Here is a 19,434-nt window from a genome sequence, read left to right as displayed (position 1 = left end):
ATAATGATTAGGAGTCTGGAACATATGACTTATGAGGAGAGGCTGAGGGAGCTGGGATTGTTTAGTCTGCAGAAGAGAAGAATGAGGGGGATTTGATAGCTGCTTTCAACTACCTGAAAGATGGTTCCAGAGAGGATGGTTCTAGACTATTCTCAGTGGTAGAAGAGGACAGGACAAGGAATAATGGTCTCAAGTTGCAGTGGGGGAGGTTTAGGTTGGATATTAAGAAAAACTTTTTCACTAGGAGGGTGGTGAAACACTGGAATGCGTTACCTAGGGAGGTGGTAGAATCTCCTTCCTTAGAAGTTTTTAAGGTCAGGCTTGACAAAGCCCTGTCTGGGATGATTTAATTGGGGATTGGTCCTGCTTTGAGCAGGGGGTTGGACTAGATGACCTCCTGAGGTCCCTAGTGGTTTAGCAGTCTGATATTCTATGATTCTATGATTCTGTTCCTGGCAAAAGCCTCACACGGTCAGAGAGAACCTTTGTTTCTCCCCCCTCCAGCTTTGAAAGTATCTTGTCTCCTCATTGGTCATTTTGGTCAGGTGCCAGCGAGGTTATCCTAGCTTCTTAACCCTTTACAGGTGAAAGGGTTTCTCCTCTGGCCAGGAGAGATTTTAAAGGTGTTTACCCTTCCCTTTATATTTATGACAAAGCCACACACCGGATGGTGGTTCTAAGTCTGAAACACAGGGTCGGGTGACAGTCTGAAATTAAATTATCTTCAGTTGTCACTCAAAAGTGACTGCCTGCCTTGATTCCCCAGGGGTTTAAAAAAATCTCTCACAGTGTAACTGCCAGTCAAGCTTACTAACAGGCCACCAACAGGTGAACTGCCAAGCCTGAAATAGTCTCCTCTTGCTGCAGTTTATACACTCTGCAGAGAAACATTTGTATGATGCTCCTGCATGTATTTTGGCAGTTTAAGCACTTACATTATATACTGCTATTCTGAGGTCCTTATTACTCTGAAGTTAAAATTCAGTTCAGGATGACACCTACCATACATTTATTTTTGTGGGGTAAGGGAAATCTGTGGTATTTGATTTATTTAAAATGTTGATAAAGTAGCAATTTAGTGGTCATGGTGATTTCTGTTCTAATGCAAAATTTTTATTTATTTATTTATTTATTGGAAATATGTAATAAATGTTTGGCCCACAATAAGATCCAATCATTTTGACTGGCTTGGAAAACATGTCAGGAAATGCTACTTTTAAACTGCTATTTAAACAGTGTCGCTATTACAGCTACAAACATGGGTGACTGCATTGTAAAGTGACATCAGCCAAAATACATCGATTCAGTACATGATGTTGAGTTATGTAATTTTGCAAAATTTATAAAGCAGGAGATTTTCAAAAGCACCCCAGGTGATGGAGGGGAAAAAATTCCATTGATTTTTTTTTTCCATTGGACTTGTACTTCTAAATACTTAGGGATTCTTAAAAATCTCCTGCTAAAAGTCTGGGCCTGTAATTGAAATAAATAGAATTGCACTGGTGTAAGACTGATGTAAGTAATTGAGGAATTAGGTCTCTTGTCTTCTCTTTTTAAATTTTCATTACTTCTGGATGACAAAACCTAATATTGGATTGAAATTAGATCACAAGGCACACAGAGCTGCCTACTACCTGGGGACAGGTGAATAAACTCAGTTAACAATCATGGCCACCAACTAAAAGTGGAAACCATTGGACACTTGTTTGGATCGGGGTATAATCTTGAACAAATCCAGCCTTGTCAAGATAGTCTTGTAAACTGCAACTAAAGTTAGGAAAACTGGTGAGGTATGACTCTGAAAGCATCTCTGAGGCTCATTTTCAAGGTGCTAGCAGCACTAACAATGACCATTCAACTGTCTAATAGGCCTTGACATATTCCAAAAATAGTAATCAAAATCTATCTCGGCTGTACAGACACGCACAACCTGTGTGTGACGGGGTTCGACCTCACCACTCCAGCGCCTCCTGCTGGCTGTCAGAGGAATTAGCTCTTCTCACCAGCGCGCTCTCTTCTAGTGATGTCTTGCCACCATCACTTCTTCTCCAGGGACTCACATCACACCCAGGACAGTGACATCCTCTTCATGACACAGCCCTCCAGCTGTGCCTCACTCTGTGCACCTCCCTTCCAGGGAACTGTGTCTCAGTCCCTCAGTCCAGATACTTCCTCAGTGGCAAGTGGGGGCAGAGGGGACCCAGCCCTCCCACTACTCCAGGTCCCAGCCCAAGGACCCTAAAGTTGACCACCATTTGCTGTGTCCCCTCCGACTCCTCAGTAGATTTCCCTGGTCCACTTCTCTGGGGCCCCAGCACTCTCTTTGCCCTGGCCTCAGGGCTTCACTCTGCAGATCCCTGCAGCCTGCCAGGAGCTGGCTTTAGCTCCCCCAGTCTCTGCAAGCAGTAGTGCTCTGTCGAGGGTGCTTGCTGCCTTCAGCCTGCAAGGCAGCCAGTCCACCTCCCTTCTCAAGCTCCAGGGAATAACTGAAGCTGTTCTGTACTGAAGCTCTTATATGGGCCTGCCCGACCCTGACTGGTTGCTCCTATAAGCCCTTCTGTGATTGGCTGCCTCCTGCGCAGCCTTCCTTGGGCTCTATTAACCTCTGAGAACCCAGAATGGGGCAAGCGCCCCATCACACTGTGTCACACACATAAGGAACTACCACCATTCTTTCTGATCTAGCACAGGGTGTGGAGGCCCCCAGAAAGAAGAGAAAGTTGTATGTGATATAGTTCCCTGGAACAACTAGTCAGGAATACTCTGAACTCTAATTGCAATACCCAGGTAACTTTGTGCTTGTGGCAAAACAGACTTTATCATACCACAGCACTGCTGGACAGCTAATTCATGAACATTTTGTCCTAGTTACTCTGACCTATTTTCACAGCTTCACCACTTTCTGTAAAGTGAGATGGACTCAGGTGGCAGTAGCTCCCAAATATAAGGGCCATTTGTCTTTTTAATAAGCTGATCTGCCAGCACGTAGCCCTGCAACGATCCAAATGCACAGAGAGGCTCTACTACTCCAGAGCAGACACAAACTGTATTCCAGTCTGAACTCACTGACTGTAGTGCTTGATTATGCTAGTGGAGAGAAAACTGATGCAGATCAATCTGCTTTGCACTAAAATTGCTAGACAGTTTTATCAAAGATTCTGCTTTGAAATCCCAATTATTCAAGACAGCAAAATCATACTGAACTCTAATACCCAAATGGAAAAGTGTACGCAGTGATTAGAACAATGGCCTCTGATTTAGAAAGCCTGGTTTCTACACCTGAGTTGGATATAGACTTGCTCTGTGACTTCAGGCACATCAGTTAACCAATCGTTGCCTCAATTTACCCATCAGTACAATTGGTCTAATACTCAACTACCTCAGTGGGCTGCTGTGAGACTAACTAACTCAATGATTGCAGACCACTTTCAGATCCTTGAATGAAAGGTGCTAGAATTAAGATCACACTATATTCAAGCAGCATGTTTATGGAAGTCGGACACATTCTGTGAGGATTATAATGTTGCCAACCAAGAAGGAGTTAAAACAGATGTGGGCAAACTACGGCCCACGGGCCACATCCAGCCCGCAGGACCCTCCTGCCCGTCCCCTGAGCTCCTGGCCTGGGAGGCTAGTCCCTGGCCCCTCCCCTGCTGTTCCCCCTCCCCCACAGCCTCAGCACACCACACCACCAGCACAACCCTCTGGGCGGCCGGGCGGCCCAGTTGCAGAGCCGCGGCCTGACCTGGTGCTCTGGGTGGCACAGCTGTAGTGCCACCAGCCACCGGTGCTCCAGGCAGCGCGGTAAGGGGGCAAGGGGCAGGGAGCAGGGGGAGTTGGATAGAGGTCAGGGGTGTGGATAGGGGTCAGGGCGGACAGAAGGCGGGGAACAGGGGGTTGGATGGGGCAGGGGTCCCAGGGGGCAAGTCAGGAATGAGAGGGGGGATTGGATGGGGGGGCAGGGGGCAGTCAGGGGTGGAGAGTCCGGGGGTGGTCAGGGGACAGGGAGCAGGGGGTGGTGGATGGGGTAGGAGTCCCAGGGGGGCCGTCAGGGGACAGGGGGGGGTTGGATGGGGCAGGAGTCCTGGGGGAGCCGTCAGGGGGCGAGAAGTGGGGGGGGCGGGGGCCAGGCCATGCCTGGCTGTTTGAGGAGACACAGACTCCCCTAACCGGCCCACCATACAATTTTGGAAACCCAGTGTGGCCCTCAGGCCAAAACGTTTGCCCGCCCCTGCGTTAAAGGCACGTAATATGGATGTCAAGGGAAACATTGTCATCTTAGGCTACGCCTACACTACAAGCTAGGGGTGTGAGTCCCCCACTTGTGCACATTAAGCTAGCACAGGTATAAATAGCAGTGTAGCTGCACCAGCATGGGTAGCAGCAGGGGAGGCACGGCTTAGCTATGCCAAGTACAACCCCGCCTGAAACCGGTGGGTACTGTTGTATTAAGGTAGATGGAATACATGGGCCAAAGGTGTAAACGTAACCCAGTCACTGCCCAACATTAAACAGTGTTAAACAAAGTTCGGGGTTTGGCATCCAGAGACCTCAGCCTCAGTGGCATAGCTAGGGGGGCAGTGGCTGCTCCCAAACTGAGCACAAGTGGCGCCTTGTCAGTGTGTTGGCCCCTTTTAAATTTTCCCCTGCTGCGGCGCTTTAACTCACCCGGCGGCGTTCCGGGTCTTCGGCGACGGGACCTTCACTCGCCCCGGGTCTTCGGCGGCACCTTGGCGGCGGGACCTTCAGTGCCAAGGACACCTGGCGGAGTGAGGGCCTGCCGCCGGCGCGCCACTGGGTGAGTAAAAACGCTGCCACGGGTGGTGCCTTTTTTTTTGGATCGCTCCCCCTGTTCCCTCCACCTGGCTACGTGGCTGCTCAGCCTACTTAATAACCATGGCAAACACACCACTAAAATCCTGTAACCTTTTATTAGCAAAGCAGAAGAGAAGGGAAAAGAGCTAAAGCATTTGAACTGCAAAGTATTAAGTAAGGCTTTCATTTTAACAACAAACCTTTTTTCCTTTTCCCTTTAGCTGAAGAGTGTTTTTAGAAGGAAAAAACCCCTTGTTTGAGAGTCTTTTAGATGGTAACAAAGAGAGTAATAACCGTCCTTTGTGGGGAAGAAGTTAGTTGAGATGGACTGGAGCTGTCGCTGTCACTGTTGTTGTTAAAGTCCAATCCCCTTTCCCAGGAGACAAAACAAGACAAATACACACAAAAGGGGAGAGAAAAGAAAAGCAAATGCATCTATCACTAGTGTTGACATTCACTTGCAACCTCACTGCTGCAAGAACACAGGCAAGGCACACCATCCTATCAGGCATATCAGATATGGTAAATTCGTACCAGCATCAGGCTGTTTAGGACATTGCTTTTAGCTTTTTTGGGGTCACAGGCTTAGAGGAGTGTTACAAAATATAGTCTTGGCCGGCTAAACCAGACTCTCATTAGACAGAAGGAAAAAGCAGAAGGGTAGGACAGAGAAGGGATGGGGTAGAGAAAGGACACAAGGGTGGAAAGGCAGGTGGCTGTGATGAAGTCTGCCATTCCAGGTGGTGTTTGGATTCAGCCAGAGCAGGCTGTGTCATCTGGTATGGGGAGATAGTCAGCCCCCACAGCCCCCACTGCAAGGAGCCACTCTCCCTTCCTCCTCAACTGCTGCTGCTGTTCTAGGCTTCCCTTCCCCGCCCCCGCATATGTTTCCTTTCCCACCACTGCAATCCCCTAGTCCACTAAGGGGTCCACTCACCCTCACCTAATTATGCCTAATTATGCACTCTACTGTAAGAGGAGTGTAAATTCATAAGATGTCATAATAACCTATAACAACAAATGTCGATGGGAAAGGGTATGAAAGGGAGACAGAAAGACTGAATTAGTCCAAACTAGAAGTCTGGCTGATATAATTAAAGGACTGCCCTGGGTGGGAGGGCCAAAGCCTGAGCCCCACCGCTCTGGGTGGGAGCAGACAAAGCTGAAGCTCAAGGGCTTCAGCCCCAGGCAGGGGACCTGAAACCTGAGTCCTGCTGCCCAGGACTGAAGCCCTCGGGCTTTGGCTTTGGCCCTGGGGCTCGGGCTTCAGCAAATCTAAGCTAGCCCTGGCAACCCCATTCAAAGGGGGCTGTGACCCACTTTGGGATCCTGACCCACAGCTAGAGAACAGCTGACCTAGAAGGATGTGAGTATAATTCCACCAATAAACTGTGCATAGGTCTGTATAGAATTTTGATATGGTCGGGTATTCATAACTTTGCTGGTAACTTTAATAAAACTTGTAAAACAGACTAGACCGTGTTCTTGTGACTGTATGTGTGGTCACTATCATTGGTCTTTGTGTTCCCAGAGACTGTAAATCTGAAGCAACTACTGGAGGTGACTTTCACTGTAGCCAGCAGAGCCGAACCCAGGAAGGTATAATACCACATTACTAAATTCACTTTAAATAAAATAAAAGGCTACAAATGGGAGCCCAACAAATCAGGCATATCAGTAGGTGACATCTAAATACATACATGGTTAGAACCTTCTGATAAGGAGGGGAATTCTGAGATTTTTATGTGCAAAACTCATAGTGTTTATTCCTGCCTTCAGGCTCATGTGAACAGGCACAGGAATTTGTACCCAGATGTGTGGGCATAATAGTGTGCATTTGGCCCATAGTTTCACTGCTGGGGCTCAGTGTTGAGACAGGTCTGAGTTGGCATGGATGGAGGGAGCAAAGGAATGGATCAAGGAGCAGCATGCTCTGGGAACAGCTGAGGGTCCTTGTACCATCTTTAGCAAACATTGGATGGGATTTATTTTTTCATCTCAATGAAAACAATTTAGGAATGTGTAAGGGGACTGAATTGATGATCAGAGCTAAGGAAGATTTGGGGAGAGCCGTGATTTTTCTTGGGGGTTCATTATTTGGTTTGAAGTGTTGCAATGAAAGGTATGGTGGGGAGCCATGGAACCTCCTCAGGTTGATAGGGTAGGGGGCCACATGAAGAGGGAGGTAGCTAGATTCATATGTAACCAAGGAGGGTTAAGCAATTCCTCATCTGGACATATCTTACTGGACACCCAGGTTATTCAGGGAGGATGGGGTACACCCATCCAATGAGGGAGCAGATATATTTGTGTCCAATATTAAGTAAGGAATCAGTAAATATCCGGGAACCTGGTGAGTGAGCCAGCCAAACTAAATTGCTGGCACCTCCTTGTGGCACATGTCCAGTGCAGGTACTCATTGTGGAAAGGATATGGTTATTGGATAAAATGGATTGGAAGAGGATTTAAAAGAAAGCATCCCATAAGGGAGCCGAGGAAGGAAGGTTTGGAGCTCCCACAACTGGAACAGCAGGGAGTCGCCCCTCCTTTTATAAAGCCCCCATAAACCTTATACAAGGGAGGGCGATGGGGTCCCAGGTAAGGGACAGCTGGGACCAGGTTGTGGATTTTGTGGAAATAATTAAGGAAAGGGCTCTGACCTGCACTATTTTGCCAGGTACTTCCAGATATTTTATGTGAATAAAGTTGCGGCCTAATTAAACCATATCCATTGGATCTGGTATTTCTTCTGGCGTGGCTGGAATATACTTCTTACTGCATTGTGAATGGAGGCCATGTATTGTTACACATGCCAAAGACTATAAAGATTTTAAGAGGAACAGCAACCCCAAAAAACATTTGCAGCGAGAGCAACCCATCCACCAAAGCCAGAGAGCTGGTCAGTGGTCTCTCTCTTCATGAGGACAACACCAGAGAGGTCCGTGAAAGAAGACTGTTGGTCTACTGGGCTCTTCCATGGGTTTAGAGTTACTTTTCGGAGCTCTTTCTTCCATAGTTTCCCATCACTTTATTAATGGCTGCTGTTATTAGTATAGTGCTAGTGATTTACTATATTTAACCTGTAGTTGATTTGTTTTCTAGCATGGTTTGGACTTTTTATTTTGGTCCCCTTGTTAGACAGTACCAGTGATGAGACTTGGACCCGCTGTAGGGTCTTTGAAAGAAACACGCTGGCTTATCTGCTGTCACACCTTAAAAACATACATTGTGTCTACAACCTCAGACTCCCTTTCCTCATTTTGTCTATGCAAATTTTGGTTTAAAGTCACATTGCTCTTCTACTGGTTCCCATCTCTCCCACTGAGGATCACTGGTAGGGGCAGATTAGAAGCCCACTGTTTTCACTGCAGCATAAAGAGTGCCCACAATGGCGGTTTTCTGCTTCATGACTATCCTGATCCCTTGCACCGTAGGCGAAGCTGGTTCTGCTGTACAGTGGCAGAATGGTCCTGTGTCTTCTGTCCTATAATTTGAGCATGCCGTCATTCAAACCCCCAGCCACGCTGACTGAGAGAAGTTCCAAAGTGATAGGAAAGTGCTGCTGCCCGTTCTCTCTGTAAGAAAGACCCAGCAGACGCTGTCACTCCTTGTGCACCCACCATCATCTTTGAACTTCAGATTAGTGCTCCACTATGACTGGACCTTGTGGTGTAGAATCTTTGGGGCACAGAGCTCGCTACTGAGCTGTTCTTTGCTAGAGGTCATTTCAGCATGCATACATCATCCTTGGCTGCCTCTGTCCCAACCTATTTGGTGCAAGTCTGGGCACATGATGTGGTCATGACCTCTCGCCACAAACTAAAATTGTCCAAGATGGCTGCTGCCCTGATTCTCCCAGGTGAAATTCTGAATGTCCAAATTAGACATTCAGACAAGAGTTTTGCAGGGCAGTTTGTGTAAAAGTTGGGGCCTGTACAGTTTTGAGTACTTCAAGCTGATCAAAAGTAAGAATTATGTAAACTAGGGCTGTCAATTAATCACAGTTAATGCCTGCGATTAACTGAATGCAAAATTAACATGTTAATTGCATACCTGTGGATGGGGCACGAGGCATTGGCAGTAGAGGGGCTGAAGCAGCCCCAGGCCGCCGCTCCCTGGGCAGCAGGGTGGCTGGAGCCCTTTGCCCTGAGAGCAGCTGAAGCCCTGAGCAAGGCTGAAACCCAGAGCCCCCAGCTGTGACCCTATATTTGAAAATATAGAAAATGCCCAAAAATATTTAAATAAATGGTATTCTAATATTAACAGTGTGATTAAAACTGCAATTAATCATGATTAGTTTCTTTAATCTTGCAATTAATTATTTGTAATTGACAGCCCTAACAGAAACATGTCACAATGTATTATAACAAATATCTCCCCACCCTAATAATAACTCCAACTGGTCACAAGCTAAGTGTTAATGAAACAACCGAAACCAGGTGGAAAATTAGAGTATAAGTTAGGTTATAAGGTATTGACAGTATAAGGTTAATCTTTCCACCATCTGTTTACTAGGAAGTGTATTCTGTTACTTGCGTGAGAGCACGTAGGTCAAGAGTGAATTTTATGCAGCTAGTACCATGGTTCCTCTCCTAATATTTAGTCACTGGCCTCTCCTTAGCTCCTGTTTCCAAACTGATCTGATCATTCCCTGGCTTCCAAAACCCTCTTGCACAATCTCAGTTGTGGGTCAAGGAGCTCCATTTATCTATTAAGTGACTTCACTTATATTCCAATTTTTACCAACTGAGAGGTATATTCAGATTGCAAGAGAATCAATAGTATGAAAAAGGTGTTTGAAGTTCTTTGAAGAGATACAGCAGAAAGACATGAGAACTGTGATGCTGCAGAACCTTAGAAGCAAATAACATCATGTACTAAACAAATAAAACCCACTATAAACAGCTCTGGTTTTTCCTCCATTAAGCAGAGTTATACAAATGTTATATTGACTCCTGTTCATAATAATAATGTCTTTGATTCCTAAACACCATATAAGTTTTAGCATGAATTCAGAGTCCATTATGTGCATGTTATTGCAGCATGTATGCACAAACCAGTGAATGCCTCAACACTTGCATTGTAGTTTTGGAGAGGCAAGTTTAAAGGCTGATTTTTGAAAGTTCCCTCCCATATGTTCCTTATACTACACAATGACAGCATTATACTCTATTTACAGCAGACACACTTTTTCAGAGTAGTTTAATACAGTATCTCAGAGGACCTGTCACTGTCCTAGAAAGACTTTTATTCATTCTACCTACAATGACTCAAGGTGGCAGGAAAAAGTGATGTTGTTCAGAGGGTCTTGCTTAGGTCAGCTATCCTGATACCTCTAAACTGGAAAATGCTGATTGATTCTGGGACTGTTCTGGAGGCAGTACTTCTCAAAATTAGGAAAGAGAGAGTAGACACAGGGTGCAAAGATGAATCTTCAGAGCACAAGAAGATTATGCTGTTCAAGTGTCCCATTATCCATGACAGTAGAAGTTGAGAAGAATAACCAATTGTCAGGTTGTTGGACTGGCTGAATTGTGATAAAAGACTAACAGATAAAAAAAATGTAGTTTGACTAAGCAATGACTAAAGGGCACGATAACGGTCTATGAATGCTTGGTGGATGTTTACACCTAGAAGAAAGAGGAAAAATTTAGTATATTAAGTCAGTATGACTAGGATGGATGTGATGAAATTTTAAAAGAGATATTTAGGCTACCAAGAAAGTCTCAGTCAGATATATTAACCCATCAAACAATTTGATAAAGGAAGGGACAGAGGAGCCACCACCTGACACAACGAGGCAGGACAAAATACTAGAAAGGGAGAAACTTGACGGCCAAGTGGGACTTTCCCCATCTTTAGACTCCATGATCATCACAGAACTGAAGGAGCGCTTCTGTGATTGGCACTCAGCTCCCCACACTTCACATCATACAGAGTGGAGGACTGATCTGAGATGGCACTTCTACAACATAGAACAAAGAACAGAATTACAAGAGCGGAGAGATCGGAGTAGGAAGAAAAGTAAGGGATAAAGGGGTCAGGTAGAAGGAGCACTGACTATGTGAGAAGAAAGCGTGAAATGGGGACAGTGACCTAGGAGAAGAAGCACAAAGGAGAGAGGGGAGGAGAGAGTAACTAGATAAGCTGTGGACAAAGCAGAGGTGGCCGTGGAAGAGGGGAAGGGTGACAAAGAGCTCTATTGCAAATCACTGAATTTTGTGAATTAGCAAGTCACCAGACATGTTGGAAAGGCAAAATAATGTGTCACAGGATATTTTTTGTTTAGGTTGTCAACTTTAGTTTAATTGCACTCATTGTAACATGTGATGGTACACAAGCAACTATAATGCAGTCCACTTTGTAAAAACATGAAATCTCAGTAATATGAGCTCTGTCCCTAACTGACTGTTGAGCAATTGGGATACCGTTTGAATTTCTTGTGTTAATTATGAAGAGTGTGGTTTAGCACAATGTGATTATGGAGGTTCTGCTGTATTTTCACTGGCTCCAACCAAGTTCTAATGCACTAATTAACCCTTTACTGCATCTCCTATTTTTTCTAGGTCTTACAGCTGCAGCATCTCTTGTGTCCCTGGCTTGGGCTTTGGCTTCCTACCAGAAAGCCCTTCGTGACTCCCGCGATGACAAGAAACCCATCAGTTATATGGCTGTTATAATCCAGTTTTGCTGGCATTTCTTCACAATTGCAGCTAGGGTCATTACTTTTGCTCTCTTTGCCTCAGTTTTCCAGCTGTACTTTGGGATCTTCATAGTCCTCCACTGGTGTATCATGACCTTCTGGATCGTCCATTGTGAAACAGAGTTCTGTATCACTAAATGGGAAGAGATAGTGTTTGATATGGTTGTTGGGATTATCTATATCTTTAGCTGGTTCAATGTCAAGGAAGGAAGGACACGTTGCAGGCTCTTCATATACTATTTTGTGATCCTTTTGGAAAACACTGCCTTGAGTGCTCTCTGGTATCTGTACAAGGCCCCACTGATCTCTGATGCTTTCGCCATACCAGCACTGTGTGTGGTGTTCAGCAGCTTTTTAACTGGCATTGTTTTTATGCTGATGTACTATGCCTTCTTTCATCCCAATGGACCAAGATTTGGGCAGTCGCCAAGCTGTGCTTGTGAGGACCCTGTCGCTGCCTTCACCATGCCCCCAGAAGTGGCAACAAACACTCTAAGGTCTATCTCTAACAATCGGAGTGTCACAAGTGATCGGGATCAGAAATTGGCAGAGAGGGATGGGTGCGTGCCTGTCTTCCAGGTAAGGCCCACTGCACCTTCAACACCTTCATCCCGGCCGCCAAGGATTGAAGAGTCCGTCATTAAAATTGATCTGTTCAGGAACAGATACCCAGCCTGGGAGAGACACGTGTTGGACAGAAGCCTGAGGAAGGCTATCTTAGCTTTTGAATGTTCCCCCGCTCCTCCACGGCTACAGTATAAAGACGATGCCCTTATTCAGGAGCGCTTGGAATATGAAACCACTTTATAAAAAATAATAAAGACTTGAAGAAGCTACAAAGTTACAGTCCAAATTAAGGGTTGACAGTAGGGCTGTGGCAATAACTAAATTGCATACTACAACAGAGCAGCAAGTGGTAGTTTTCATAGTCTGGCTATCATCATGATTATCATTTGATCCTCTGTCTGCAGTCTGTCTGCAGTTCACTTATAAAGCAGCATCACCTGAGAGCCTCAAAAAACGTATTACTTCAGCTGGGAAATAGACCCAGCTCATGACTCCTTGCTGCTATGAAACTCTGCTACACAATACTTACAATCAACAGGAAGATTCTGATGAGAGCTTTCAACTTTAACCAGTAGTGCATTTTACTTTAGAAATGAGTAATTGATATTTGCTTATTTAATGACAAAAAAATTGTCAAAATAGCTTAGCTGTACCAGGCAATGTTGCTGTTATAGAAACTCTGGTTTCTGCAAAAATAGGAGTATAATCCTTAAATCTCCAGCTGATACACCATTCAGTTTAGAATAGATTTGCAAAATAGTTCTCAATCAAAAAAGTACACTGTCATGTTTGCAAGCCTATCAAAGGAGAGTAAACTAGAGTCTGATTAATCAGGTAATAAGCATTAGTACCAACAGAACTGCTAGTTTTCTATAGAATTCAAGATTCATTTTAATTAAAATTTCAGTTACTTTTGACAGAAATCCTAGGCAGCTCACCTCTGGCTTTCAGCAGGAACAAGGAGCTCTAGCCCTTAGTGATGTAAATTAAATGATAATCATGATTCAGTGTTCAATTTGCAAAAACTGGAACAAGGAAAAGAAAGAACAAGGAAAGTGTGGGTTTCATACTCTGAACTTTTGAGGACCATGTTCAGATTCTGAGAGGAAAGCATCAGGATATGAACACATTGTAACTTAAATCTGTTTCAGGACTCAGAATGCATGGCTCTGTGTGTGAATGTATGCAGGTGTGATAAGAGACGCAACATGCCGTATCCTTCTAGTGCCAAACACTGTATAACTACAAGATTGATATTGTTGCCTGAGGGACAGAAAATGAATGGCATGAGGCCTACAAGAGCAGGAAGCAGGAAGGAACAATCAAGTTCTCCACATGTACAGACAGCTCTGTTTTTTTTCCCCCACTCAAGGTGAAAGTGATGTCTTTTAGAGGCTTTCAGCCACCTGTTAGTAAGTATATACAGTCAAGTACAATTAAACCAAGCTATGTGGAAGACCCTCTTGAAACTATTCAAGACATGGTTCCATATCTATCTAAAAATGATGTTGACTCACTTGTAAAATGAGTGTTTTTGCTGCAAGCTTCTGGGTTTTAAATGCTATACCTCCCTAGGTATGATCAAGTCAATGGTACCTTCTTTCTGTTAAAAGTATCCCCTGATGGTGCTTTCAGTTGCATTAAAGATGCAAGTCAAAATTTGATAGTATTTTTTTTAAAGCTGGTGCAGAGTGAATAACTCATGGATTATTTCAATATTTTTGTAAAGTAAAAATATGGTATATAATAACGGTGTTACTTTTTATAAACCGCAAATCTTTTAATACATCTCATTCTCTTTAATAAGATAGAATTTAAGAACTGGTCCACAAATTATATCAACTGGCCTCCACAGATTGATGTAAACATGTTTTTCACACATTATTTTGCAGTGTAATGCCATATGAAAGCCTACATGGGTACTTTTAGAATATTCCATAAAAAGTGAATCCTGTTTCAAGTATAGGTGGGTTATAAAGACACCAAAGGGTTTCCATGAGAAACAACTCGGTATAACTATGTCCATCCATTTTAGGAAAGTGGAGCACAACTGTTTTAAGCAGCATTGTCAGAGTGGAGAAGAGCTGTGATTTTGATATTTTAACCACTGTCAGGTATATTAAGTGTAGTCACTGCAGTATATGTTCCTGGATACGTTTAGTCTTTCCTGTTATAATATTTGTAATATGAAATAATAGAAGTTACATTGCATATGGTTTCTTTGTATACATTCAATTAGCCATTTTCAGTACTTACATAATTTTTTTATTGCTGAAATGTTCAAAATCTGTTGTTCTTTGGTAGGGGCAAGATCCTCAAAACAAAATATCTCTGAAAGGGCAGGAATCTGCAAGAGAGAAAAATAGCAAAATTTTACTGTGACCAGAAAAATTGCCCAAGTTCGAAGATTTGCATAGATGTTTGCAAATTAAGCAGTAGCCAGTTGCATGCATGGTCATTTTTAAATGAAATGATCATTTGATAGTTAGAACATGAAATCTTATAAGAAGTGATTTCCCCCTTCCACAGGGGTTCACCTGATTATTCAATAGACATTATTCTGAATTTGTCAGAAAATACACTGCTGCTACAACCAATTAAAAAGTTTTGGGGAATCAAGTCCTTTGTCTAATCAAATTCAATAGAGCTTTCATTCCATAAGCACACACCAGATCAACACGTAAAAGAAATGATGTCTATACAAACCAAGCAGCCCAAGTTTTTCTTACCTGAAACATCAGGGACTAGATTCACAATGGCTATGTCCAGCCTTTAAGCCACACTGGCATTCACAAAACCACAGTTCAGCTACCATTTAGTCCTGCAGGTGCTAAAATCCCTAAGTACCTACATTTCAGCTATTAAAGTCCCTGAGGTCCCTCACATTCTTCTGCTGGGCATGCAAACAGTCACCTAAGTTCTGACACCACTAAGCAGCTTGGCATCATAAGCCCTAGTGGGATTCATAAACTAGGCTCTCCCCAGCTGACTCAAGCTGGTAGGCATGTTCAGAGTATGCCTAACCTCACAAAAAAGACAACCTGTGGAGGAGGTGGTTCCCCTTACTTTTACCAGTAGTCAGCATGCTCACTTTGCGTGTGTGAGACCAAGGTTCAAATCCCTTCTCTACCTGCTGTAGAGCAGGGATTTGAACACAGGTCTTCACTCTTCCAGATGGGAGCCCTAACCATTGGACTATAGGGTATTCTGGGATGAGTCTGTCAATTTCTTCTATTGGAGCTGTTCCACCACCTTTCCCTCCTCCTGGGTTATTCCTGAGAAAGGACTAATCTGGTTTAAGTGCCTAACTCAGGGAGAGGGCTCACAGTTGTAAATCCCAAGTGGAGACAGGCACCTTCCTCCTGCCCAGAGTTAGGTGCCTAAGTCTCTCTGAAGCCCCACCCCTCTCCTTAGCCTTTCCTTCTGGCTATCTTAGGTAGCTCCCTGCTCTGCTTGCTGGCTTCTATTAATCTCTTCTTTAGGCGCCTAACTCTCCCCATTCATTGAATAAGTGCCTACCATGGGATTGTGCATTCCACTAGGTGGCAGGGTGCCTAAAAGTTAGGTGTTGCAATGCTGAGCATTTTAACTCCTAAGTCTCCCTTGTGAATCTAGTTCCAGGTCTTTTGAAAACGATACTAGATATTGACATCTACTGGAATAATTAAAAACCTGCACGTGTGAAAACAGTGTGCCGTGCTTTTCCAAATCCTAAATCTAAGTTTTGGTGAGGCTTACAGAAGCACTTTGTTTAAAGGAACTTTGTCAAAGTCCAAACTTCGCATCACAAGATTTTTGCTTTGGGTTTTTTACTTTCTAGAGTTCAGTTTCTCTAGTCTGCCACCATTTTTTTTTCTAGCATGCATAGCCTCTCTCTAGAAATTAATCCAGTTGTGTTCATGGAGAAAGAAGCATTTTATAGTAAGTAAAATTTTGATCCCCCAAAACTTCATTTGTCACATTCGTCAATATCACTGATAGTTGGAAAGCGATCAGAATACACATTAAAATCTATCTTTGCAATGAACTACATAGACTGACTGTTTTGCCATGAACAGTCAAGCTAAATAGTGGTAAGAACATTTTTTTAGGAGTTCTCTCTGTTAAACACAGCCCATTCCAGAAACCTCAGTACGCCTTATGAATAGTTAATAATGGACATGCACTATTCTTTTTACCACAAATGATAGTTTTAGGATTAACCAATAAAGTTCAAGTAGGATGGCAATAGAAAAAACGAAATGTTAAAACTTAAGCTTTTGCTTTTGAAGTAATCAAAAATCAATTCTTTAACATTCCATTGCAGAAAAACAGGAAAATGATATAAAACACATAAATAAATGAAAGCTCAAAATTATGCTCTGGTGGAGGAAAAGTATTGTACTGCCTCTGTGTGTTAGAAATTAATTTCACATTAGCCTTGTCTAGTGAGCTGTGCACATTTACCAGTAGATCTAAATGAAATGGAGCAGTTTAAACACTGTCCTGAAACATGGGCATTTTAAAGTTTATGGGTTTATATGTTTCAGAAAAGACCATTTAAATAACTGCAAACCAGTCATTTAAGCACTAACACTGATCTTTGAAAAGGGATTCTTTATCATTTTAACATGCAGTATGTTATATAAATATTTAGTTTTCATTGTTATCATAAATATTCACCATTTGCCTATTTGTTTCTAAAAAAGCTTTTCAAGTGATTCTTCATTGTTCATCTTTCCTTGAAGCTCATCAAAAGCCTTAAAAAAAACCAACACACTTCCTGGAGTGGTATTTGGCTACATCATTGCTTCAGCTAACAAAGTTGCTATTGTTTTGCTGCTCACTCTCTGAAGTGGTGCAGTTCAATGTGACTGAGATGCCGCAATTTACCCTGTGACTGTCCCGCCTCTTGCACTGGCCTGCACAATGCCAAGGAAATGACTTCAGCAGAGTGCTGGGTTTGGAGTGCTGCCTCTGTTGCCCCTGTGCGTGGTAGGAAGCGGAGTAAATTGCATTCATCCAAACTGAACGGACAGACAAGAATCCATCTGAACAAGCTTATTTCGGCTGAGCTGCTGCAGAAGGTGCATGACGAAAATAATCACAACATGTGCCCGTGAATTAACAGGCTCAACACTGTAATTACTAATTCTGTAGTACAACAGCACAAAATGTGGGAAGAATTATATAAAAACACAATGAGCCATTTAAATGTTGCTAATTGTAGCAATTAGGCTAACTCACATGAAGCCTGCGCTCTCAGCAGAAAGCCAAATGGCAAACATACATTTATACACTATAAACCACATGTTATGAAATTCATCCTCAATTGTTATAGAAAAAATGTCTGTTTATTATACATATGGATCCTTTCCTCTTCATTCTGCTACAACAGATAATATTTAAACTGAGAACAGATCAGTTTAAATCTAAGAACAGTCAGATCTGAATACGCAATTCTGCATTTGCACTGTTCCCATATTTCTTCGTGTTCACTTTGTTTTTTTTTAAACAGGTTACTACAATTAGTATGAATGAATAAATTTTTAGAGAAATTCTGTATCAGTTTTACTCATTTCTAAACTGCTGCAGTGATCTGTTTCCAAGATGATTTACCTGTTCAATCAAATGCAGATTTCACCGTAGAACTGAGGGCATGATCCTGCAAAAACTTGTTTATGCAAATCGTCCTTATAGGAATAATCTCACTGAATTAAATTCTATGTTGATATTTTGCAAAGACTTTTGTAGCCCATTGGACCTGATTCTGATCTCACTTGTTTTACAGTGGTAATCTCATCGTCTTTAGTGGAATTTCTCCTGATATGCATTGATGTAAAAGAGATCAGAATTAGGGCCATTGACTTCAGTGGACAATTTGCATGAGTAAGGATGACTTTTCTGGGTAAGGATTTGCAGGATCAGGCCCTCAGTCTGCATTATTAGCTCCACCCTGAAGTCAGCTGGAGCTTTGCTGTGGACTCTGATGACAGCAGGATCAGGACTTAATAGCGCTCAACTATGGCAGAAAACTGCACTCTAGATATAGTGATGCTACTCATTTTTCTCTTTTCAGTGCTGACACTAATATAGCTGTAGTTTGTCTGGTTGACATTTTTTTATTTGTTGATCTATTCCTGTTAAGTGGACTTTGAAAAATGTCTATCCAACTTCAGTCATTTCAAATTAACATTGTATGGTTTACTCTGGAACAGAACTAACAAATTTATCAAAAGTAACTTCATGTAAATATTGGAGTTCAAGCCTGCAGTTATGTTTTAGATTTCATTATTAGGACTTACTTACTTGTGCTGGGAAAAATCTAGTACACACTAGTAAGCCACATGTCTAGTCTGGATCCTGGAGGGAAGATGCCAGATACACAAATAAGTATAAAGAATAGGAGTACTTGTAGCAGCTTAGAGTCTAACCAATTTATTTGAGCATAAGCTTTCGTGAGCTACAGCTCACTTCATCGGATGCATCAGACTAACACGGCTGCTACTCTGAAACAAATAAGTATCTGGCTGATGGAGGGACACAAGGGGGCTGAAAGAGACGTCTGTCGGTAAGCTCTGCGGGCTCAGAAAGATGCATTCTCCAGCATGTGTACGGAGTAATTTGTGCCATCCACACGTCTAGAAATTATGGTATGGGGTAATTTTGGGACCAAGGCATTTTAGCTATATTATAGAAGAGTTGTGGGTATCACATTTGGGGGTTAGGGGGTTGCTAGGATTTGGTAAGATAAATTACCAAATAACAGAAAATTCGCATGTAATAGATAAAAACAATTCACTATTCATAAAAAACACTTAGCCAAAACTTTGTTCTCCAGAAATGATTAGGACAAGGTCAATTTAAAATGTACCTGCTAATACATGTGGAAACTACAGTAGCGGAGCACTAGCTGTGCCTAAAACAGATATGCCCTTCAATTGTACAGGTATATTGCATCCCCTTACTTCAGCCCCTGGACAGGGATATTTGCGTCTGGTCTCTTAGTCCATGGGCAGTGACTCATGGTCTGGGAGCAAAAAGACCTCCAGGTCCAATCAGTGGCTATTATGCAACTGTTTTGCATTTCCAGCAGGTGGAGCAAGTGAGCTGGAGCTCTGATGTACTTCCACTCCAGCCACAATGTGCCCACTTCTGCTGGCAGCGGTCAGAAAGGTCTGGTTTAAAGGTAAACAGACCCTGTACAGTCTCGTGCAGCATGTGGAATAGTCACTGCTCCACTGGGACGTCTGCCTATGGCCTGTGGAAGTTGCGTGCTAATGAGTCACTCCATGGGTATGCAATAAATAGGCCTGAATATTTACCCTGAACAGTACTGTTTATGAAGATTGTTTGTTTGTTTTTCTTAC

At 43.0% G+C, this 19,434-nt stretch overlaps 1 protein-coding gene across 2 annotated transcripts in view; it reads left to right on the top strand.

The window, feature by feature from the left end:
- XKR4 (XK related 4) overlaps positions 1-19,434 on the top strand; it is a 307,720-nt gene that overhangs the window by 274,886 nt on the left and 13,400 nt on the right. The window contains exon 3 of one of the 2 annotated variants that reach the window (XR_012157211.2): positions 11,382-13,497. Coding sequence is in view for 1 of the 2 variants with exons in the window: in XM_073331149.2 (XP_073187250.1) it covers positions 11,382-12,328 (947 nt within the window). In the remaining variant the exon portion in view is untranslated. Of the gene's footprint in view, positions 1-11,381; positions 17,574-19,434 lie in introns of those variants that run through there. The other variant, XM_073331149.2, reaches the window with a different exon arrangement.

The sequence above is a fragment of the Lepidochelys kempii genome, chromosome 2, assembly GCF_965140285.1.
Source record: "Lepidochelys kempii isolate rLepKem1 chromosome 2, rLepKem1.hap1, whole genome shotgun sequence".
NCBI classification, from domain to species: Eukaryota; Metazoa; Chordata; order Testudines; family Cheloniidae; genus Lepidochelys; species Lepidochelys kempii.
Note: the sequence above shows the minus strand (reverse complement) of the source record. Positions and strands in the feature narration are given on the sequence as shown.